The sequence below is a fragment of the Martes martes genome (assembly GCF_963455335.1).
Source record: "Martes martes genome assembly, chromosome: 12".
NCBI lineage: Eukaryota > Metazoa > Chordata > Mammalia > Carnivora > Mustelidae > Martes > Martes martes.
The window spans coordinates 5367801-5388552 of NC_137900.1; the positions used below are offsets into that span (position 1 = coordinate 5367801).

At 43.9% G+C, this 20752-nt stretch overlaps 1 protein-coding gene across 7 annotated transcripts in view; it reads right to left on the reverse strand.

Moving 5' to 3' along the window:
• PDCD1LG2 (programmed cell death 1 ligand 2) overlaps positions 1-20752 on the reverse strand; it is a 97701-nt gene that overhangs the window by 60886 nt on the left and 16063 nt on the right. For all 7 annotated transcript variants that reach the window (XR_013967709.1, XR_013967710.1, XR_013967711.1 and 4 more), the window contains exons 3-4: positions 15324-15629; positions 6215-6490 (exon numbers count right to left, since the gene is read on the reverse strand). Coding sequence is in view for 1 of the 7 variants with exons in the window: in XM_080819501.1 (XP_080675627.1) it covers positions 6215-6490; positions 15324-15629 (582 nt within the window). In the remaining 6 variants the exon portion in view is untranslated. The remainder of the gene's footprint in view (positions 1-6214; positions 6491-15323; positions 15630-20752) is intronic.

Below are 20752 nucleotides of genomic sequence, written 5' to 3' on the forward strand. Positions count from 1 at the left end.
GCCAGGTACTAATCTGTGTGTGCTGCGTGTTCCAGCTCATTTCCTTCTCACAACCCCCTAAGGGGCAGGATTTGCAAGGACCCTCATTTTCCTGATAAAGACAGGGAGGTGCAGAGAGTCTAGGCAACTTTCCCAAAGTTACACAGTAAGAGACAGAGCTGAGATATAATCTAGGCTGTCTGGTTCCAGATTCTGTGTTTTGCCTTGTTCTGATACCTCCATCCCTCTATCTATCTACCTATCATCATCATTTTTGTTTCCAGTAGGACAGTCCCTGCATCCAAACGTGTCTTCTCTCTCCACTGTCGAGCACTCGCAGTGCTCAGAAGCCATGCCATTAATCATTCAATTTCAAGAATTAACAGGATCCTTTCGGGAAAATATAATATTGTAGATAGTGTTAACATACAAAATCCAGTCATTCAGACCTCAGTATGAATTACTACAACGAGCTCTTTCCTCGGCTCAGCTAATCAGTGTTCTGGCACTGAGGAAAATGTGAGTTTAGTAGAGAGGTGGATGAGACGAACGATTTTGGAGACCAGGGAAGGTCTTGTAGAGGAGAGCTCTGGGTGTCTATAGATTAGAATAAGGGCTCCAGACTGACAATGGGAAGGACTAGAGGGGGCTTCATAATAGGAGGTAGAAGAGTACCCAAAGTAAGCTGTGCTCTTTCCAAAAGCCTGAATTTTGCCCTGTGGAATAATTTATACAGAATAAACACAAGAGCCTAGTCCAGGAAAAACCTGGCAAAACTGCCGCGGAGGAAGAGCTCGGTCCTGCCAACTGCCTTCCCTCTCTCCCATCTCAATGTCTCCTGAGAATCATTGATTGTTTTCGCTGAGAAGGAATTAGACATCATTTAATCTGAGCCTCTCATTTTAGAGCTCAGGCAGTAAGGCTCAGAGATACTAAATAACCTATCTGAGGTCATCACTGCTAACTAAGTGGCAAAGTCAGGGTTGTGAGTCTGGATCTGTCTGGTCCAAAGCTCAGGACCACAGGTATTTGTCTCTATTGAAAACAGCGTGGGGCAGAGTAAGGAAGAAAGGACTCAGAAGCCCCGCTCATCTACACATTGGGTAACCCACACTGACTACAACTGCTCCTTTACTTTGCAGAAAATGCTTACTAAGAACCACTGCAGTGGCTACGTGAGTCAAGGAGCCCTGGGACCTTCAGAGTCCGCACAGCAGGAGAAATCCCTGCCTCAGCACCACCCTGCAAACCTGTGTCCTTTGCAGGTTCCTTCAAAGCCCCTTCCACGTACATAAGCTCTATCCATCCCTGAAGACTTTCTAACGATGAACATTGGTGTGCTCAACCTGTAAGGATTGGGAGTGCAAAGACTTCACCTAAGTCACCTCTGAATCCCCTAGAGAGCCAAGTGCCATCTACATGAAAGATGTCGATAAGGATTTGGGGTGCGAAATTAATCATCTGTCTACCTAGTCTACCTGGCCCAACCCTTCCTGTCCTTAGTTATCTCGTGGCAGACTGATGTTTATCCCTTAAACCCATTCTCCCTTTCTTCCCTATTAGGGCATTAGCTGGACACACGGCTCCTCAAGACTACATTTCGGAGCCTCCCCTGCAGTAAGGCCTGACCAACCATGAAAACTCAGTTCAGGTCATGGGTCTTCTGAGTCTTGGCCTTCAGATAATGGATATGTCTCCCACCATTCTTCTCCCTTTCGGAAACATGGATGTGGTAGTCATCCAGCTTTGACAGTTCCAAAGAGACAATATTCTACAGAATGGGGGAGCAATAAGATGGAAAGAACCCAGAAGGAACAGAATATAGGTACTCCCCTGCTCTGAGTCACCTTCTATCTCTAAATATTACGTAAGATAGAAATATGTTCCTGTCTTGTTGGAGTCATATTTTGAGGTCTGTTATGGAAGACTAGTCTAAACCCTAATACATATTCTTATAGATTATTTTACAATAATTACATGTTACTTAACAATGATATGATGACGCAATGGAGAACTATGTTTTATCCTTGCCACAGTCCCATGCACTCTTGTTAGAGACACTATCTTTTCCCCCGTTTCCACATTGAGTGCTGAGGACTTTGCAAGCATGTTTCATTCAATCCCCACAATCATGCTCTAAGTTATCTATCATTATTCACCCTTATTCTACAAATGTGAGGCCAAGTTCTAGGATGTCTCAGTTATATGTTCATGTTCTCAGAGCTAACAGCAGCAGAAAGAGGATTTAAAGACTCTTGAAGACTGTCAGACAGTCCCCTCCAGTCTCTTGGGAAGGCTTCACTTCCTACCCCACAAGAATGTTGTTAGAGTTATTTCCAGTCTCCAATTTCGTTACATGTCCTCATGAAAATGCAACAGCTTGCCGAGCAGAAGAACCCTTGTTTCAAAAAGAAAATGGTTTCATTGACCTTTCATTTCTGGTTAAAAATTAAGATGTTCAGTCACATCCTAGAGCCACTGGAGCACCTCCCATCACCACACTCTCATTGCTGTATTTGCTTTATTCATTGACTTCTGAAGAAGTATGTGGTGGGTCACAGAAGTCAGCAATGAGCAGCTCAACTGATGAGAATGAGTAGAAAGGGGACAGTCATAAGGCAACTTAAAAATCCCTTTGAGAATTAGATGTGAGGAACCGTGGGAGGATGTATGACTTTGGTCATTTGTTGCTGGTATTTGGACCACAAACTAGGGGATCATTTGACTGCTGAGATCTGGCAGCCCACACAGTCTGGAAGCTGGGATAATGGGACTGGGGTTATTAAGACTCATCTTCTAACCCACTAATCTGTCATTTATCGAACACTTAGAATAGGGAGACTGCTCTGTTTTTGCTTTCATCTGGGTATAAAGAAGACCCATGTGAACAATTAAAATACATGGAAAGTAAAATAGCAATGAACAATAAAAGACATATATAGTCACAGGCAAACAAAGTCATGGTACCATGTAATCAGTCTTAGGAGGAGAGATAAGGTAAAAACTTTTGTGCCCCGGAGTTATTTAAGCTGTTCTGGAGAGAGGGTGGGCTTCAAGTTGGTAAAGAGGGTGATTATATTTTACGTGGGAGAAACTGCCTGAGCAAAGAAATCATGAAGGTGGGAGATGTGCAAACAAGTTCAGAGAGCACCTGGTGAGGAAGGGGAGCTGACTAGAGCCCAGAAACCATGTCAGGGGGTAAAAGCATGGATATAACTCTAAGAATCTTGGTAGAAATGAAGCCATAAGAAACGCCTCATTTTCAGGGTCAACTGTGAGTAAAAATAGTGAACAAGGAAAGTTGGTCTTTCAAATTCTCTATCTCTTTTTATCACAGTGAAGATCCCCAGACTTGTCACCTTATGAAAACTGAGCTATGACTAATTCATACGAGAACTTTAGATGCATTTAAATGCTAACAATCACAGGGGGGTTTATTTTTCTCGGAATTGCTTAACTGTCTTTTGCTGGATGGAATCTCTTGCCTAGTTAAGTGCAAGCCAGTACTTTGGATGGAATGCGGTTTTCCAGAAGGGTCAGGGAAATAGGGCCTGGGTAAGATGAATTTAGAAATAACTAGAATCTAGGCTTGGCACCACTGATTACATCAGTATTTTTTTTCTTTGTGGTGGAGAAGTGAAAGGGCACACTGGCCATTCTTCTGGAAACCTTGAACTAGTGAAAAGTTACAAATGAAGTAGGGTGGCCCTTCTTTCCATGGAAGCCAACATAGCTGACCGCAGACTCAACAGCTTGTGGGTCTGCATCAGCTCAGGATCTTCTAGGCACTCATAAATGCACTCATAAATGCAACTGGCAAAGAGATAAGGAGACCTTTGTGCAGCTAGACATCGTTCACCCTAGGTATACCCATCCTTGCCAGAGTTGTATCCATGCAACCACCCCGCGACATGGCTCCTGGGCTCCAGTCAGCTCCCCTTCCTCACCACGTGAGTCTCTGATTTGTGTGACCTGCATGCTCAGTCGTAACAATGAAAAGGTCATTGCGACCGCTGTTCAGGGCAAGGCAGTTCTCTCAGGTCTGGAACTCAGAGTCTCCAGTCCCCTCCCCACCCCCAGAGAAGCAGACTGCGCCATGTGAAGTGCTGAGTGAGGGAAACCTAGAGTGTCCGGTGGATGAGAGAGCTCTCAACGACCAGTTATGGCTTGGGATCAACTGCAGCAGCAGGAACTGTAGTCTGTTCTCTGAACTCTTGTGTATGAAATCTTTTGACGAAATCATAGCTGCCTCCCAGCCTGAAGGCTTAGTCACAGTGGACTTAATGTAGGTTGTAGGTGAACTTGAGCATGCAAGGGACAGACTGCTGTAGTCCCACCCCACCGCCTCTCACTTCACCTCTAATTTCAGCCACGGCTCAGCAGAAGTCTAAATGGATTTCGTTCACCTCAAAAGGCTACTTTACTTTCTGCCCTGGGATGACTCTGACAGTGCAGATGCTGGGGTGGGGGGCTCACTCCGCACACATGCATGCACAGCTCACGGGGGAATGGACTGTGCAATCCTGGACACTACTGTCAATCTGTAGGGGTGAAAGCAGATGACCTCCCCCTGACGTGCTCTGAGTGAGCATCTGAGGAGGCCACCTGTACACTTCCCAGGTGGTCCTTGGGTATCTGGGCTCCGTTTTCCCAACAGCAACAACTTTGATAATGTGCCCGCATGTTTACTTTTCCTTCTTGGTCTGAATCTCCCCAACCTCTCCTTTTCGCTCCCTAAGGTCGCCACCTAAATACTTAGATGCTACACAAGCTCCTGTCACACGCTCTGTTTTGTCTAACTAACATGAAGGGCAAAAGGTGAAATACAATGACAACACAGTACATTTTCTATTAAGTCACATTTAAGTAGTGCTAGGGACTGGCCTTTATTCGGAGATTATGTCCTTTGCTGGTATGGTAGGAGAATACTGAGTCCCCTCAAAGAGGTCCATGTTTGAATCCCTGAAACCTGTGAATGTGTTATCCCACATGGGAAAAGGGATTTTGCAGATGTGATTATATTCAGGACCTTGAAATGGGAAAATTAACCTGAATTATTGGGTTGCGGGAAGGCATCCAATGTAATTACAAGGGTCTTTATAAGGTCGAAGAGCGAGGCAGGCGAATTAAAGAAAGATGTGAGGACACAGAAGCAGAGGTCTGAGGGATGTAGCTGTTGGCTCTGCAGGGGAGGAAGGAACCATGAGCTAAGGAAGGTAGGTGATCTCTAGAAACTGGGAAAGATGAGAAAAGGAACTCTCCCTTAGAGCCTCTGTCACCCTATCAACACCTTGGTTTGAACCCAGCATAGCCCCTTTTGGATTTCTGATTTTCAGAAGCGTAAGTTAATATATTAATGTTGTCTTAAGCCTGTGAAGTTTGCAGTAACTTGTTATAGGAGCACTAGGAAAATTATGACGTGCTTGGTGACAAAATGACCTCTTATGAAAGAATTTTGGTACTAGATATAAGTTGCTCTTACTTAGCAAATAAATGGTCTTATTCGGCAAATAAAAAATAGTCAGACTCCCAAAATCGTTTGAAATTGTCCCGGTGTCTGAAGATCTAAAGGGTGGGACCCAGCATAGTCAGCAAAGGCTCTGATTTTACAAAAGACCAGTTTTCCTTGGAAACCCCATAACCCCTTGACTATCAGCAAAGCCAGCAAAGTAATATTCATCCTGCTGATTCCTTGCACTGTGCCTGAGTCACAGCGACTCGCTTTTGTGCTGGATATTTTCTGTTTCCTCTTCAGATCCATTCTCTACACTGCCACACTGTGCTCTGAGCTCTGAGAGGTTGACCTTTATGGAACACATCAGTGGACTCCCTTGTTTTCTGACTTCCAGTGGCTTCAGCCAAGGGGAGGCACCAGCAGGAGATTGGGGGGTGGGAGGAGGCGGAGGCTGGGGAGTTCATTTACCCGGCTTCCATCATGCAGAGTTGTTACAGGTGGTGGAGTCCCTCTATTGGAGGCCACCGCTCCGGTCAAGGGGCACTTTCCCTGCAGCCTGCTTTCCCAGGATTCAGTAATCCCTCCAACAGTGGTAACTGCTTCTCTGACTGGGGAAGCCCCAGGGTCCTGCAATATGCTTACTAGCTTCTCTAAATCCTGCCACACCTTCATACATAGGTCTTTCATCCCTCTGTCCTCAAATGACTCATTCTGAGTGTGCCATCTATTTCCTGCCTAAACCCTGACCGAGGGAGTTAAGAAGTGGGGAGCCACTCTTACCACTCGGACCATCTTCAATGACGGCTGAAGTACGTTCGTCCATGTTAGCATTCCAGAACACACAGCTGACGTTCCTGCCGGGGTGCAGCTTGAGGCGCAGAACGCTAGTGACCTGGTAGAGGCCGTCAGCGGTCTTGATGTGGCTGGTGTTGGCAGGAACGCTGATGTTTGGCCAGGACACTTCTGCCAACGGATAACCTTCGGCCTGGCAGGTGAGCTCTACCTCATCTACCCCCGGGATCCTAAGTAAATAAGTGTTTATTTTCTTGTAGGAAGCTGGATAATAAAAGAAGAAAAAGAAATAATCTTTCTTTTCTGGTTCTGAGACGGCTTTGGACTCGACAACATGTGAAATGAATAAAATTATCATTATCGATACTAAGTAATAATGGTCTTACTTTTCTACACATTTCTTTGCCTCAGATAGCACCCTATTTACACTGAATGATATAATTCTTATAACAAAAATGGCATTGTTGATAGTCCCAATTTTTGTTGGAAGTAACTGAAGCGAGATGGAGTATTTTGCCCAGAGTCATGGGGCTAATAACTGGGAAAGCCGATGTTTGCACACCGGAAGTATGATTGCAAATCTCAACAGTACTTTATCCCACCACACTCTGTGGCTTCTTGTATTATTCCAAATTATCTCATGGCTGAGGACTGGAGAAAAGAGAGGGGGATAAATAAAATCACTTGATCACCCCCATATTCTTGGTTTATTTGTTGCTGCTTCTACAGGAGAAAATTCTCTTCCCACTTCCCTCTTTCCTTTCTTCTCTGTGAGATTAGGAGGAGAAAAAATAAAGACCTAGCGTCTGTCTATAAGTAGTCAAGAATTGACTGTATCTATTACTTGCTTCTCCTGTCTAAAACACACACACACACAGTGAGCCTCACACACTCATGGTACATGCTGAGTGAATTAATCAAACATCGCTCCCTGCCCTCTAGGAAACAGATCTAAAACAAATACAAGTGACATTGAAAGCAACAGGAAGACACGAGGACAAATTGTCCAATGATTTTAGATGATAGCCCCAAACAAACAAATATTAATAACACATGCAAATACCAGGGAATACGGGAAGTAACCCGTTGATTTTTCAGTGAAGGGAAGAGGAAATGAGTACTAGCTTTCATTAGGTAGGAAATATTTAAGAAACAGAATTTTGATACAAATTTTGATCGCACATATGGCACAGGGGTGACAAAACTATTTTTTTCTTAAATTGTTGGGAGGAGTAGAAATGGGCACACCCTTCCTGAAAAGCGATTTTAACTTAAAATCACGATAACAGTGAGGTACTAAGGGTTTCCTAGGTGCTCAGCGCTGTGCCCTGTAATTTTACATCCTGCGGAGGGGAAAGGAATGTTCAGGCCCCTCTTCGCAATTTTTGCCCCTTTGAGTACCTGTGTCAGGAGTTGCTAACTTGATTAGTTATGGTCAAAGATGCTCAGTGGGTCACAGTTCACTGGACTGGGTGACTGAGTCTTGAAGCGCAGTTCACAATCCGCAGCCCTCTCTTAAATTCTTGCCTCCGTGTGGGAAAGCATACTCAGCTGGGCCCGCTGGCTAGCCTAGCTCAAAAAAACTCTGATATCTTCCCTGCTCATAGTTTTCCACCTTCCGCTTGTAACTGGATGGGTGAGGTGAACTTTCTTACCCATGATGCTGGATAGATGAGTAACTTCAGGGTCTTCTGCAAACCTGAACTCTAAGCTAAGATGAGGGTGCAAGAAAAAAGAGGCCCCAAGTCATGTTCTCCAGTGTAGACCACCAGAGAAAGCCCTGAAGTTGGGAGAGGGGAAAGGAGAAAATCATGTGCTCAGCCGGTTATGAATTTAAAAAATGGAGTTCATTTCCCATTTGGTTATTGATTCTTGTACATATAGCTTAGAGAGGTGAGTGGCTCTAAAATCTGATTCTATCTCTTTAACATACATTACCTCATTTAAACTCTACGGAGTTTAAATTTTCCCTAGGAGTTAGGGAAAATTCGTTTTCCTATTTTATAAACAAGGAAAGAGCTGGAATCTGGGTTGGGGTGGGGGACTTGAACTCATGCCCTTCGTGGCTACATTATTCTGAATTCTGTATTGGAATCATCATAAGATGATTGTCTAAGTAATAGCAAAATGTTTGGGGCTGGAGCAACAGACACAGGAAGGGCGGGGACTTAGGGGCCCACGGAACTAGTAGAACATGAGGAGAATCAGGTTTTGAAGCAGCTTAGTGAGGACTTGAACTGGTTGGACTTACCAGTCTCCTTTAAGCCAATTTCGATCTACCTCTGGCAATTTAACAGTATCTGAAGGATGCATTTTGAGGACTCACTTATCTTTCATTTTATTTATCTATACTAATTCCCCTTGGTTTGATGTCCTCTTATGATCATTTATCCTATTACAGTGCAGATTATTTCTGTAAGCGCTGGGGTCTTTGGGGGAGGGGTGGAGGAGAACAAATGGATGCAATGTGTTGCATATGAAGGTCTGGCCCATTCCTGCAGGGGAGCTCAGAACAAGAAGCTACTCTTGGGGGCCATGTTGAGAGGTGATTTCATCGGTAGGAGGGTCAAGAATCAGAAGGGAGGCTGAGTCTGTAACCTGGGATATATAAATGAGGGAGAAGATGAGAGAGATGTTCAACTAGAAGAACCAGCAAGGCTGGGAAAAGGGATGCGAGCTCACAATCTGCATGTATATGATATTAAAGATGCCTCCACAGCCTTGTGCAATTCGGGAAGTGGGGGAAAGGCATCATTATCAGCCACACACAATGGGGAAGCTGGACGAAGGGGGCTATTCTTAGGAAAAGATGAGTAAATTTTAGAATTTCAGAGCTATAAGTGATCTTACAATTCAAACGAGTCCAACGTCCTACTCGGCTGTTGTTGGGTATAAGTTTCACATGTGTCAATAGGCTTTTTTGTTTACTTTACCTGTTGTAATAGAGATGAGTTGAAATCTCCAAAAGATTGTGGCTCTATTTCTGCTTTTAGAGAATTTTTTTGTGGGTTTTTTTTATATGTTCTGAAGTTATGTTGTTAGACATAGACACATTGAGGAGTGTTACATCTCCCTCTCATATTGACTTCTTTATCATGATGAAATGTCCCTTTTTATCTTTAACAAAGATAAAAGAAATAAAAAATAAATAAATAAAAACAAAAAATAAAGATTATCTTTTTTTTCTTTCTCTTTTTTCAGATTATCTTTTCTGATATTGGTAAGCTGCTAGATAACTAACTTTTGGCTAAATACATCTATAAATGGAAACTCCTACTGCTAGGAGCAGCCATTACCATGATTAGACAATAAGAAAGTTAAACTTTCACTGGAAAGATCATCCTTCTCCCAAGTCAAACTTTGCCTCTTGGCAGCTTCAACCCCTTGATAACTGTCTGGTTTAGTAAGTCAATGTATGAGCTACATAGTAGTTAAGAACGTGGTTAGATTAGGCTTTAGCCAAGGGCTGGTTACGTGACCTTTAAAGCCCTCAAGTTTCTCCTTTATAAACAGGTATGATAATACCAATCCTTCACAGAGGTGTTAGGGTGATTGAATGAGCTAGGTGCCTAGAGCATAGTAAAAATTCAATTAATATTAGCAACGATCATTAGCTGCTGAATATGATCCTTTGGGTACTTGAAGATAAGTGGCAAGATTCCATATAGTCTTTCCCTTCTGGGTAAAACATGCCTACTTCCTTCAACCATATCTCACAGGACAGTTTTTAGACCCAGTTCCATATACCAGTCTTTGGATTCACTTTGTTTGCCAATGTAACATGATCTATATTCCAGATTTTACCTAAGCAGTATGAACCACAGGATGACTAATTACTTCTATGTGTTGAGCACATTTTAGGACCACATAGAGTTTTTGTGCAACCTCAAGTCATAAATGTTATTAAATGAATGATCTAGGTACAGCTATGTTGGCTCTAACAACCCTGTGGGCAACTGCAGACTGTCTCCCGGTTGACCTAAGATCATCCATCACCCTTTGTCAGCCTTGCGTCAACACCTACCAGCTATTGAGTCTGTTACAGTTCTGGTCAACTACACCACCATTCATCTCACATTTTACCAGTTTATGCACAAGATGTGTGCTGTGTGGATCCTGGGCCTGGCTGCCCTCAGATCCATCCCTAAGTGTTCTTCTCTGCTCAGCACTGGGTGACGGCCGACTCCTGCAGGCCGTGTCTCCCAGGCTCCTGACAGCCCACAGGAGGCACAGTGGGAAGTCTGGAGGGCAAACAGGAGGGAGAAGTTACGGTGTTTCCCCCCAGTGCCCTATGCTCCAGGGGCCTCTCCAGCAGCCCCCACGGCTCTTCCTTCCTCCTGCTGCCGCTGGATGGGCCTGCGGTGGTGCTAGTGTCTGCCCCGAGACTCCGGCCGCTGAGCTCCATTCGCCCCGCCTTCTTCCTCTCCCTCCAGTCCAGGGCGGGCAGCAGCTTCTCGTTATTGCTAATTGCTGATTTGCCTCCCTGTTCCCCCTGATTAGTTACTCTGTCTGTTCTATTAAAAGAATTTCTGTTTTCAAATTTAAATTTCTGCCGGTTTGAATGGTTTCTGTTTCCCTGGTCGTCTCTGACTGTAGGATCCCTACGCTCTAGCATCTCTGAAAGAGAGATAAGCAGCAGGTGGTATTATCTGCTCTATCATCGTAAGGATGGTAATGAAGGTGAAAAAAGGTAGTTTCACACGCCTTGGTCTTACAGAATGTAGGCAGGTTTCTAGGAATCGCTGAGGGAAATCTTTTAGGCTTGCTCCCAATTCCCCTGTCGGATGACCTGGGGAGGACCCTCGGGTTACACAGCTTGTACTCAGCTTCTGCCCACTGCAGAATTCAGAACATAATTGTCAAACTCCAGCTTTCCTTATTACCCTCCTGTTTCCCCGGAGGAGAAAAGGGAGAGACAGAGACTTAGTCCCATCAGTAAGTGCTTTACGCCAACGCTTTCTCTAGGCCCAGAGGCCCACTGTCCCTTATCCTTTCAAGGCTGCCCTGCTTCCCTTGGGCGGTTTCCTCTCCAAGTCCTTTGTCATCGCCTCCTCCGGGTAGAGGCCATGGTGAGAGAAAACGGAAGCCTCGTTGCCTCCTTCCTCCGCTCGCTCAAGTCCAACTCCATCTAGCCTGGGCCTCTTTGTGGGTTTGAAAGATTTCTGTGAGCCTCAGTCCACTCCAGGGGTTGGGGCTCTCCCATCCCCCTCCTCATGTCCTGCTAGGGCTTTGGGGGCAAGTTTGGCCCTTCTGTTCCCAGGACTTCTGTGTCTGTCTGGGATCCTTGGCTCAGGCCAGTTCTCAGCCTGTGGGCTCAGTCCCTGGGCTCTCTGGCCTCTTCTCTTCAGCCACACTCCCTACCCGCTCTCAGACAGGTTCCTCGTTACAGCTGACTGTCAGAACCCTGTGTGCCTGTGTCTTTTCGACTCTCTAGCCCTTCTACATAGTACTGTTTTTCCTGCACTTTTTAAAAAGTAGTTCTCTTTTCACTATATTTAATATCAACTACTGCCCAGATATCAAAGTAGGTGCTATAAACCTGTTTTCAAGTTTATGCCATAGATCAGGCATTTTAAGGAAAAAGCACATACTTCTTCCTGTCCTGTTTTATTGAAGCAGATCCTAACTGAGGCACCGGGTCTCCCCTGATCAGGATAGGATACTCTCAGGTGATGGTCTTCAACTTTTCCTGTTTTTGCTTGCATTCCTCTTAAAGGCTGTGACACAGTATGCACCGTCTCACACATTTATTAGGTAGGTTCTTAAAATTTTTTCTAAGTGTGTGTATTGGAAAAATATATGTTTATTATTTTATAAACATTATGTATTTAAAGTAAAACAATGATTTCCCTCTTACATATGTACCTAATGCTGTCTAGATATCAAAGGAGGTATCTTTTATACACCCCCCGTCCTTGGAAAAATACATATACAAATTCTTCTGTAGGCGCCTGGGTGGCTCAGTGGGCTGGGGCCTCTGCCTTCAGCTCCGGTCAAGATCCCAGCGTCCTGGAATCGAGCCCCACATCGGGCTCCCTGCTCAGCGGGGACCCTGCTTCCTCCTCTCTCTCTGCCTGCCTCTCTGCCTACTTGTGATCTCTGTCAAATAAATTTTAAAAAAAGAAATAAAATTTTTTAAATTAAATAAATTTAAAATTTTTTTTAAAAATTAAAAAATAAATTTAAAGAAAAGAAAAAAATTTCTCCTGTAGGGGCACCTGGGAGGTTCAGTCGGTTAAACATCTGCTTCAGCTCAGGTCATGATCTCAGGGACCTGGGATTGAGTCCCACATTAGGCTCCCTCCTCAGCAGGGAGTCTGCTTCTCCCTCTCTCTCTCCCTGTGTGTTCTCTCCCTCTCTCAAATAAATAAATAAAATCTTTAAAAAAAATTCTCCTGTAATGGTCAGAGCTTTAAACTATCTCTTTTTCACACTGTTTCATTCCATGACCTTCAGCTCCCATTCCACTTTTTCTATAGGATTCTATCCGATCTCAACATGTTGTATTGGGAATCCTTATATTTCTGTGCAACAACAAAATACGTATAGCTATTGAGATTAATTTTTTTGCTTGTGATCACAAGGCTTCAAGTGTTCAGTTTCCTTCTGCACTGAAATCTAATTTCTATTATCAGAACACCTAAAATCAAAATGTAAAATATTATGAATATTGATAATGATCAAAAGATAAGAGTTTTCCTTCTCCTAATGTCCTCCATGGGTGTGGTGCATAAACAATGAATCTTGGAACACTGAAAAAAAAAAAAAAGATAAAAGTTTTCTGGAAGTGTACCCCTTAAGGGGACGGGTGGGGCTCTCTTTTTCAATTTGTTCATGTATCCAAGGATGCATACGGTTGTTGGAATGAGGCAAGACTAGCCTCAGCTCTATTTCAATTTTTCCATTTTTATGACAAGAAAGGCTAAGGAAACTTACTCATATGAACAAGTAAGTGGGTGTTATAGAGAAGTCATTTCACGCTCAAAAGCCTTATGATTTATATGGCAACAACAACAACAACAACCCCTACTTCATTTTTTAGCATCAGCTCTTGACTGTATTAAGGCCTCCTCCAGCTTGGCTGAAAACAGAATTTGGCATCACCTGTTTTGCAGAAGGATTTGTTAGTCATTAGTTTGATAAGGTATCAATATTTCTGATTAGTCTTTTGTTTAGCAAGGTAGAGTTTTTCTACACCCCGAGGCAATACACCACATTGGTGAGAGGTACACTTCTTACGAAATGGAAGAAGCCAATGATAAAAGAGGAAGCGTTTTAGGGGAACCCCAAGAGACTTGCCTGGAAGGCTAATTCTCAGGCACACTCAGTTTGGGGAAAGAATACGTGGGGAAGAGGAAGAATTAGAAACTCGTTTCCTAAAATTGCCTGGGCCCCTGCAAACCTTCAGAAAATCCTGTGTTCCCCACATACCATCGTTTGAAGAGCAGCAAGGATTTAAAGAATAAATAATTAAGACTTAAGGAATACACGGGTCTGCGGCTGAGCCGTCTCTGCTCTAGGTGATGAAGCTGGCAGCGTGGTAGCCCAGGAAGGAGGGGCAGCCCTCAGCGGGAGAGGAGGAGTGGAAGGACTGGCCCCAACTTGCCCAGAGACCCTACGATGCATTATAGCATTCACGCAGAGGGTAACAAACATGGAGGCAGTGCATTTTTAGGGGTGCAGACACTGAATTCATTAGGGTATCGTGAGAATGTAGAGCCTGCTTTCCTCCCAATAATCGAAATCAGACGAACTTCAAAGTTCTGGAGTTCATCCCGGTTGTGGGTGGGGGAAATGCAATTAAGAGAGAAGGCAGTTACATCCAGGCTAATGACTCTCCAGGACTTACTGAGAGCTGAGGTCAGAGGAGGTCTTTGGACCAGCTCTCCAGACACTCACCACATGCCAAGAACCATGCTCACTTCTTTAGGTTCAGTATCTTTTTAAATTTGTACAATAATCCCCTGTGGTAGGTGCTACTACGGCTATCCTTTTACAAATAAGAAAAATCTGTGATTGTAAAGGTGCAATAACCCACCCAAGATCACAGGTGAAAGCATTTACCCTCATGTCTAATCCTCCCAGTTTATCCTTCCTTGTACTAGATCATGAAGTCACAACATTGCTACCAAGGTCCATGGTCTTTAGGGTCCGAAGTCTATGGACTTTCCAGAAGACAGTACAGATCCTCTGAGGCTTACTGGGTGAGACTGGGAGGGGACAGAGAAAACCCAGATCAGTCAGTGTGGGCTGAAAGACACAAGCTAGGAACAGAACCGAGTCTGTTCTTTTGTATTTGTTAGAAGGCTTTCCCCAAATGGCCTTTTCCAAAGCAAACATGAACTTGAAGATTTCTTCACACTTAGGTTCTTGGCTTGTGTTGTGGTGAGGAGAGCCCTCAATCTAGAGGAACTAGGACAGCAATGGACCTGACTGGGCTCCCCAAGCCCACCACCCTTCACTTCTTGGACTTCGGCTGCTTCATTTGCAATACGTGAAGCTTGGACTACAGCAGTGTTCTCCAAACTTTTGGGACCGTGTCCCATAGTGAGAAAAAATATTTTACATCATAATCTAACACACACACACACACACACACACATACCCAACCTCTGAAACAAGAGTTTCACAAAATGACGGTCAGCCCTATTATGTGATGCCTTCTGATCTATTCATTTTATTTGGAGAAAGACACCCACCTGGTTGCTACTCACTAAACCGATGCTTTATTTCACGAATGGCCAGCAAACCATGGTTTGAAAAACTCTGGACCAGAGGTGTAAGCTTCTCTTAAACAGGAGCTTAATGACCAAGCTAGTGTTGTTCCTTGGGGGAACTGTGAGCAGGCAAAGCTGATCTTTGGCACCCTCCCGGCTTTTAGGGACCCATTCCCCGCCTTCCCTCTAGACCCACAGCATTCCTGCAGCTCCTTCCCTGACGTACCCTCACCTCAACTACCTTATACTCAGATGTTAAGAAAATATTTCTGGGCAGGTGCTTCTGTTTTCTCTAAGATGGCCCCGTCTCTTTGCAACCATCCTCCTGGTTTTTGCTTGTGCAGATGCCTCCACAGATTCCCGCCCTGGAAACGACTCACCTTTGACTTTCAGAGTCAGGTACTTGTAGTCCCAGGCGAGGCCGTAGATGATGAGGCAGCGGTATTGGCCCGCGTCCGTCAGCTGGACTTGAGGGATGTGGAACGAGGCCCGCCCCAGGGGCAGCTGCTCTGCCAGCAAGCTGGCTCTTTCGCTCTGCAAGGATGTATAGTTTTCCATCTTCTGCAAACTGGCCTTTAAGTTTCCGAGTTCCACATGACCTCCAGTGTCAAAGCGACACTCCAGGGTCACATTGCTCCCATAGTCTACTGTGTACAGTTCCTTAGGGGCCGTCACTGTAAATAAAGCTGAACAAAAAACAAGGCGTTCTCGCATTGTTTGCCTTCACATCTCAGTTCTGTACAGAGCGGGAGTTGAGGAGGCCCACCCCACCCGTCACGGACTGGGCCGTCCTTCAGGCTCCTTTCTCTCCCGGGCCCTGTCCTGTCTGGGCAAGAGTGGAACCCTTGATCCACTGTTTTGAGCTGCTTCTCTCCTCTCAACACGCCCCACCTGTGTGGCTGATTATTGTCTTCTCGCCTCTCACCCAGGCTCATTTTCTCTGTATGGATCAGATTATATCAACCCTGCCGAAGACGACCTCCTCTCGTGACTGGGAGTAATAATAATTATCATCTGTTGAGTTCTTACTAGGGGTTAGTCCTCTGCCAACACACAATCTCATTGAGTTTTCCCAGAAAGCCAGCGAGGTAGAGCCATCCTCTTGTTAGAAAATGAAACTGAGGAGCGCCTGGGTGGCTCGGTGGGTTAAAGCCTCTGCCTTCAGCTCAGGTCATGATCTCAGGTCCTGGGATCTGAGCCCCACATCCGGCTCTCTTCTCAGCAGGTGAGCCTACTTCCCCCTCTCTCTCTCTGCCTGCCTCTGCCTACTTGTGATCTCAATCTCTCTGTCAAATAAATAAAATCTTTAAAAAAAAAATGAAACTAAGGCACAGGAAAGTAACCTGGATCAGACCCAGGTGTGCCCTTAACCACCATGTCACATCAGCCCACTGGACAAAGTTCTTCTTTTTTTTTTTTTTTTTAAGATTTTATTTATTTGACAGATCACAAGTAGGCAGAGAAGCACACAGAGAGAGGAGGAAGCAGGCTCCCCGCTGAACAGAGAGCCCGACTCGGGGCTCGATCCCAGGACCCTGGGATCATGACCTGAGCCGAAGGCAGAGGCTTTAACCCACTGAGCCGCCCAGGCACCCCCAAAGTTCTTCTTTTCTGCCAATAAGGAGAAAGGAAGAATAGAACTAATATTTAGTGTATACCTTCTATGTACCAGGCACTGTGCTAGGCCTCTATAACTACATCATTTAATCCTGAAAATACAACCATGAAATATGTATTATTATTACTGTTTTACAGTTGAGGAAACTGGCTCAAAGAGGTTCACGCCAGGACATACAGTTAGTGAAGTTAAAATTTGGAGCCAATTAGATGTTTCGCTAAAAGTCTATAGTTATTGCAACAGTATTTCCCAAAATATGAGGCAAATATGAAGCACGCAAAATAATTTTATTTAAGGTAGAATTAAGGCCTATAGGGAACTGAATTATTCCGAGAGGAATTTATTTCCTCTTTAATCCTGTTTCAACCCTTCAAGTAACATATAATTTGCAACTAGATTCTCACACCTCCAATAGCGGCTATTTCTCCTTTTAATAAAAGAGAAAGCTCCCAGGCAGATACTGTAGGTATCGGGGTAGAATTTAATAACACCGCTTTCATCACATTTATTTTTGCTTATATCCTCTGTTTACTAGTAACAGTGGTCCTTGTTTTCCATTGTTCTCAAAGAATAAAAGCTGAGTTGATTTTAAGGAATTCTATAAAAACAATGGCATGAAGAGTGGTAAAGCAAAGCAAAACTAATGAAGGTAATGTGTGCATGAAGACGCTGTGGGAAACTGCACAAGGTTATGTCACCTCCATCATTAGTGACTGGATACTCATTATACAGAGGTGTGGCAAGATCTTAAAGTAATTTCTGAACGATGACAAAAGCCTAGATCAAATTATATTCCGGACAGCTTGCTTCATTCATTAATTTAATTAGTCAAGACATCCAGTCAACAAATATTTGTGGCTTCTAAGCATATGCTATTCAAGGAGATTTTACTATTACAAAAAGCGGTACAGTAAGAGCATGGGGTCTAGTGACAGAGCGACTGGGGTGAGATTATGAGCCCTTTGATCTCGAATGTGTCATTTGGCTCTGTGCGTCTCTGCCTCTTTATCTATAAACATGCAAGGTTAATTTCTGCATCAAGTACTATGGGGAATGTTGGACAAAATGGCACGTGTGAAGTGCCTTATTTTGGCAGGGGATAGGCGGTCAGCAAACACTGGTTCCTGTCTTTTGTACCCTGTTAAAATTCTTGGGAACGTGGTAATCTGTATATGCAACACAGGGCCCTTTTTTTTTTTTTTTTTAAGATTTTATTTATTTGACAGAGAGAGAGATCACAGGTAGGCAGAGAGAGAGGGGGAAGCAGGCTCCCTGCTGAGCAGAGAGTCTGATGTGGGCCTCGATCCCAGGACCCTGAGATCATGACCTGAGCCAAAGGCAGAGGCTTAACCCACTGAGTCACCCAGGCACCCCGAGGGCCATTCTTTATTAACCGTGATATTTTATTAACAAGGACAGCCCATTCCCTGACCATCCTGGGCAATAGATTTTTTCTTGAAAGATTTTATTTATTTATTTGAAAGAGCACAATTTGAGGGGGAGGGGCAGAGGGAGAGGCCGCATTGCAGGGCTCCATCCCAGGACCCTGGGATCACGACCTGAGCCAAAGGCAGACGCTTAACTGACTAAGCCACCCAGGAATCTCCTGGGCAATAGATTTTAAAGTACTAGTAAATTTTGGGTTTCCTGTTGCTTAAATGGTTCACATTGCAATTCTCTTCTGACCTGAGTTTCTCCTCCTACAATCCTGCAAGATTTTGAAGGTAGTACCAGGCTGAGTTTGTTTTGGTATCTTTAGTGCCTAGCACAAGTACCTTCCACTTAAGGGTTTGGCAAATGGCAGCAGGAGGGAGAAGTAGGAGAGGATGAGCCTGAACATACTCACCTCTGTCTTCCTCTCATCAAACTGCATCTTGCCCATGTAGCACAATCTGGCTGGCATTCTTAATCATCACACAGCGTACTTGGTAGTTACGCCCAAACTCGAGCTTTCTCAAGAACAACTGGGCGAGTTTACATTTTGCCTGCAAGCCCTGTTTTCACCATCACTAGAACATTAATATGTCTTTCTGACAGATTTGCAGTACAGGAAAGAATTCCCATCTGCCAGCAGGCTGGGGCTGGGGCAGGTCTAGAACATGAGTGCTTCTCGGTCAAACACTGCTGATCACACCCGCATTTGCCTGGACAGGTTGAGAAGACTGTGAGATGACCCGTGTGAATTGAGATTCGTGCTTCCGAATTTCCTGCATGATTCCCTTTCATGACATCCACTCGTAGGAACTCTCACTCTGGGTCTCCCTAACAGGACCTCTTAAAGGTAGATCCCTTTCTGATGGGGGTCATCTCCAAACGTTGAATTAATAAGTCCTCTTTTAACCAAGACAGAGCTACCTGCTACCAAATCCACCCTGGCCTGAAGAGGAATATTTACTTACTCATTCATCTAATACATAAGCAACCATCTTCTGTGTGCCAGGTTCAGAAATTCACCTTTTTTTTTTTTTTTTTTACACATGATACAGCAGGAAGCAGGGAAGATAAATGGGATTTGCAAGTAAGTTCAGTTGCTAAGTCTGATATATAAGTGTCAGAGGACCTTGGGTGTTGCCTCTATTGAATTTATTTAGCAAATTTATTTACCACACTTAGGCTTTCTTCTCATGAGAGAGAGAATGTAACTTCCTCTGGAACTCCCCATAGCAGACAGCAGAACTCCCCTCTTTACACTCTGGGCCTTTGACAAAAGTCCACTTTCTGCTTGCTGCTTTTCTCCTCTGCTTTGTGCAGAGTGTGTGTAGGGGTTGTAGGTATAAAATATGTTACCTCTTAGGCAGGTGATATTTTTCAGCTAATGTCCATAAGAGGAAAGAGTAATTAGCAAACCTGAACCAAATATCTGAGTAGCTCAGAAAACTAGAGGATTAATTGTTATTTGGTGTAATTTTTCTCAATTAAATCTTCTAAGCTGTGCAAAGCTGAGAGCTTGATTACCCCATAAAGATGAGGAGTTCAGGAAATGCAATATGCTTTTAAGATCCTAAATTATTCTTATTTGATGTAAATTACAGAAGCAATAAAATTACAGTTGCAAACAACTGCATGAAGACATGTTTCTCAAGCCTGGATGCACATCACAGTCACTAAGCAGGGTGCCTCAACTGTGGCCACTATTGGAATCACTCGGGAGGCTTTTTAAAAAAATACCAGGCCCCACCTTGGATTCTTTAAATATAAGTTCTAATCCTTTTGTGAGGCCAGCATCCATCTTTTAATTAAATTAAATTTTAATTAAAGCATCCATTTTTAAATTTTCCTTGGAAGCTTCTAATGTGCAGAGTATTAGGAAGCATTGGTTAGATAAATAAAATACCCGCACAGGCAAACACACGGCCTCAGCTTCACCTGGAAGTAAGCAAGGGATTTCAAATCTCAGGCCCGGCCTCAGACCTAGAGAAGCAGACTCCACCTTTTAACAAAGCGGAGGTGGTTCATGTGGACGTCACTGTCTGAGAAGCGTACTTATAACATGAGCCTGCACTTGGGCTCTCATTGGGAAGCAGAGTAATTCTCAACATTTATTAAACACAGGGAGGCAGACACTGGGCTAATCCTTACTTCATCATCTCCTCTGATGTTCCCCAAACTCCGCAAGGCAGGAGTTATCATGCCTATCTCACGGATGGTGAAACTTAGGCTTACAGAATTGAAACGACTTGCCCAAGGTCAAGAGTGGTAGCTCATGGAGTTGGAATTCCAGTTAATATCTCTGTGTCTTGAAAACCTATACTATACTAACAACTCTACAGATACGACCATGTATCCACTGGCATGTATATATTACATCCATGAAGGAGACAGATACACTTTTCAACTTTATGGTAAGGAAAATATAATTTGGTTTGTGTGGGCATGTGCATGTGTGTGTGTGTGTGTGTGTGTGTGTGTGTGTATTTCTGGGTTCTTTATTCCATTTGATTGAGCTATATGTCTGTTTTTATGCCAATACCATATTGTTTTGATGACTATACTTTTGTAATACAGCTTGAAATTAGAGGTTATTATATTAAGCTTCAACCTAGCATTGAACTCCTGAAGTTATGAGACAAAGGAGAAAATTGGAAAGTTTCTGCAACTACAAAATTAAGCAGACAAAAGCAAAACAAAGCAGGTTTTCCCATTCATTTGGGCTCCCTGAGTAAATTAAAAGGTAACACATTTGGCCAGGGC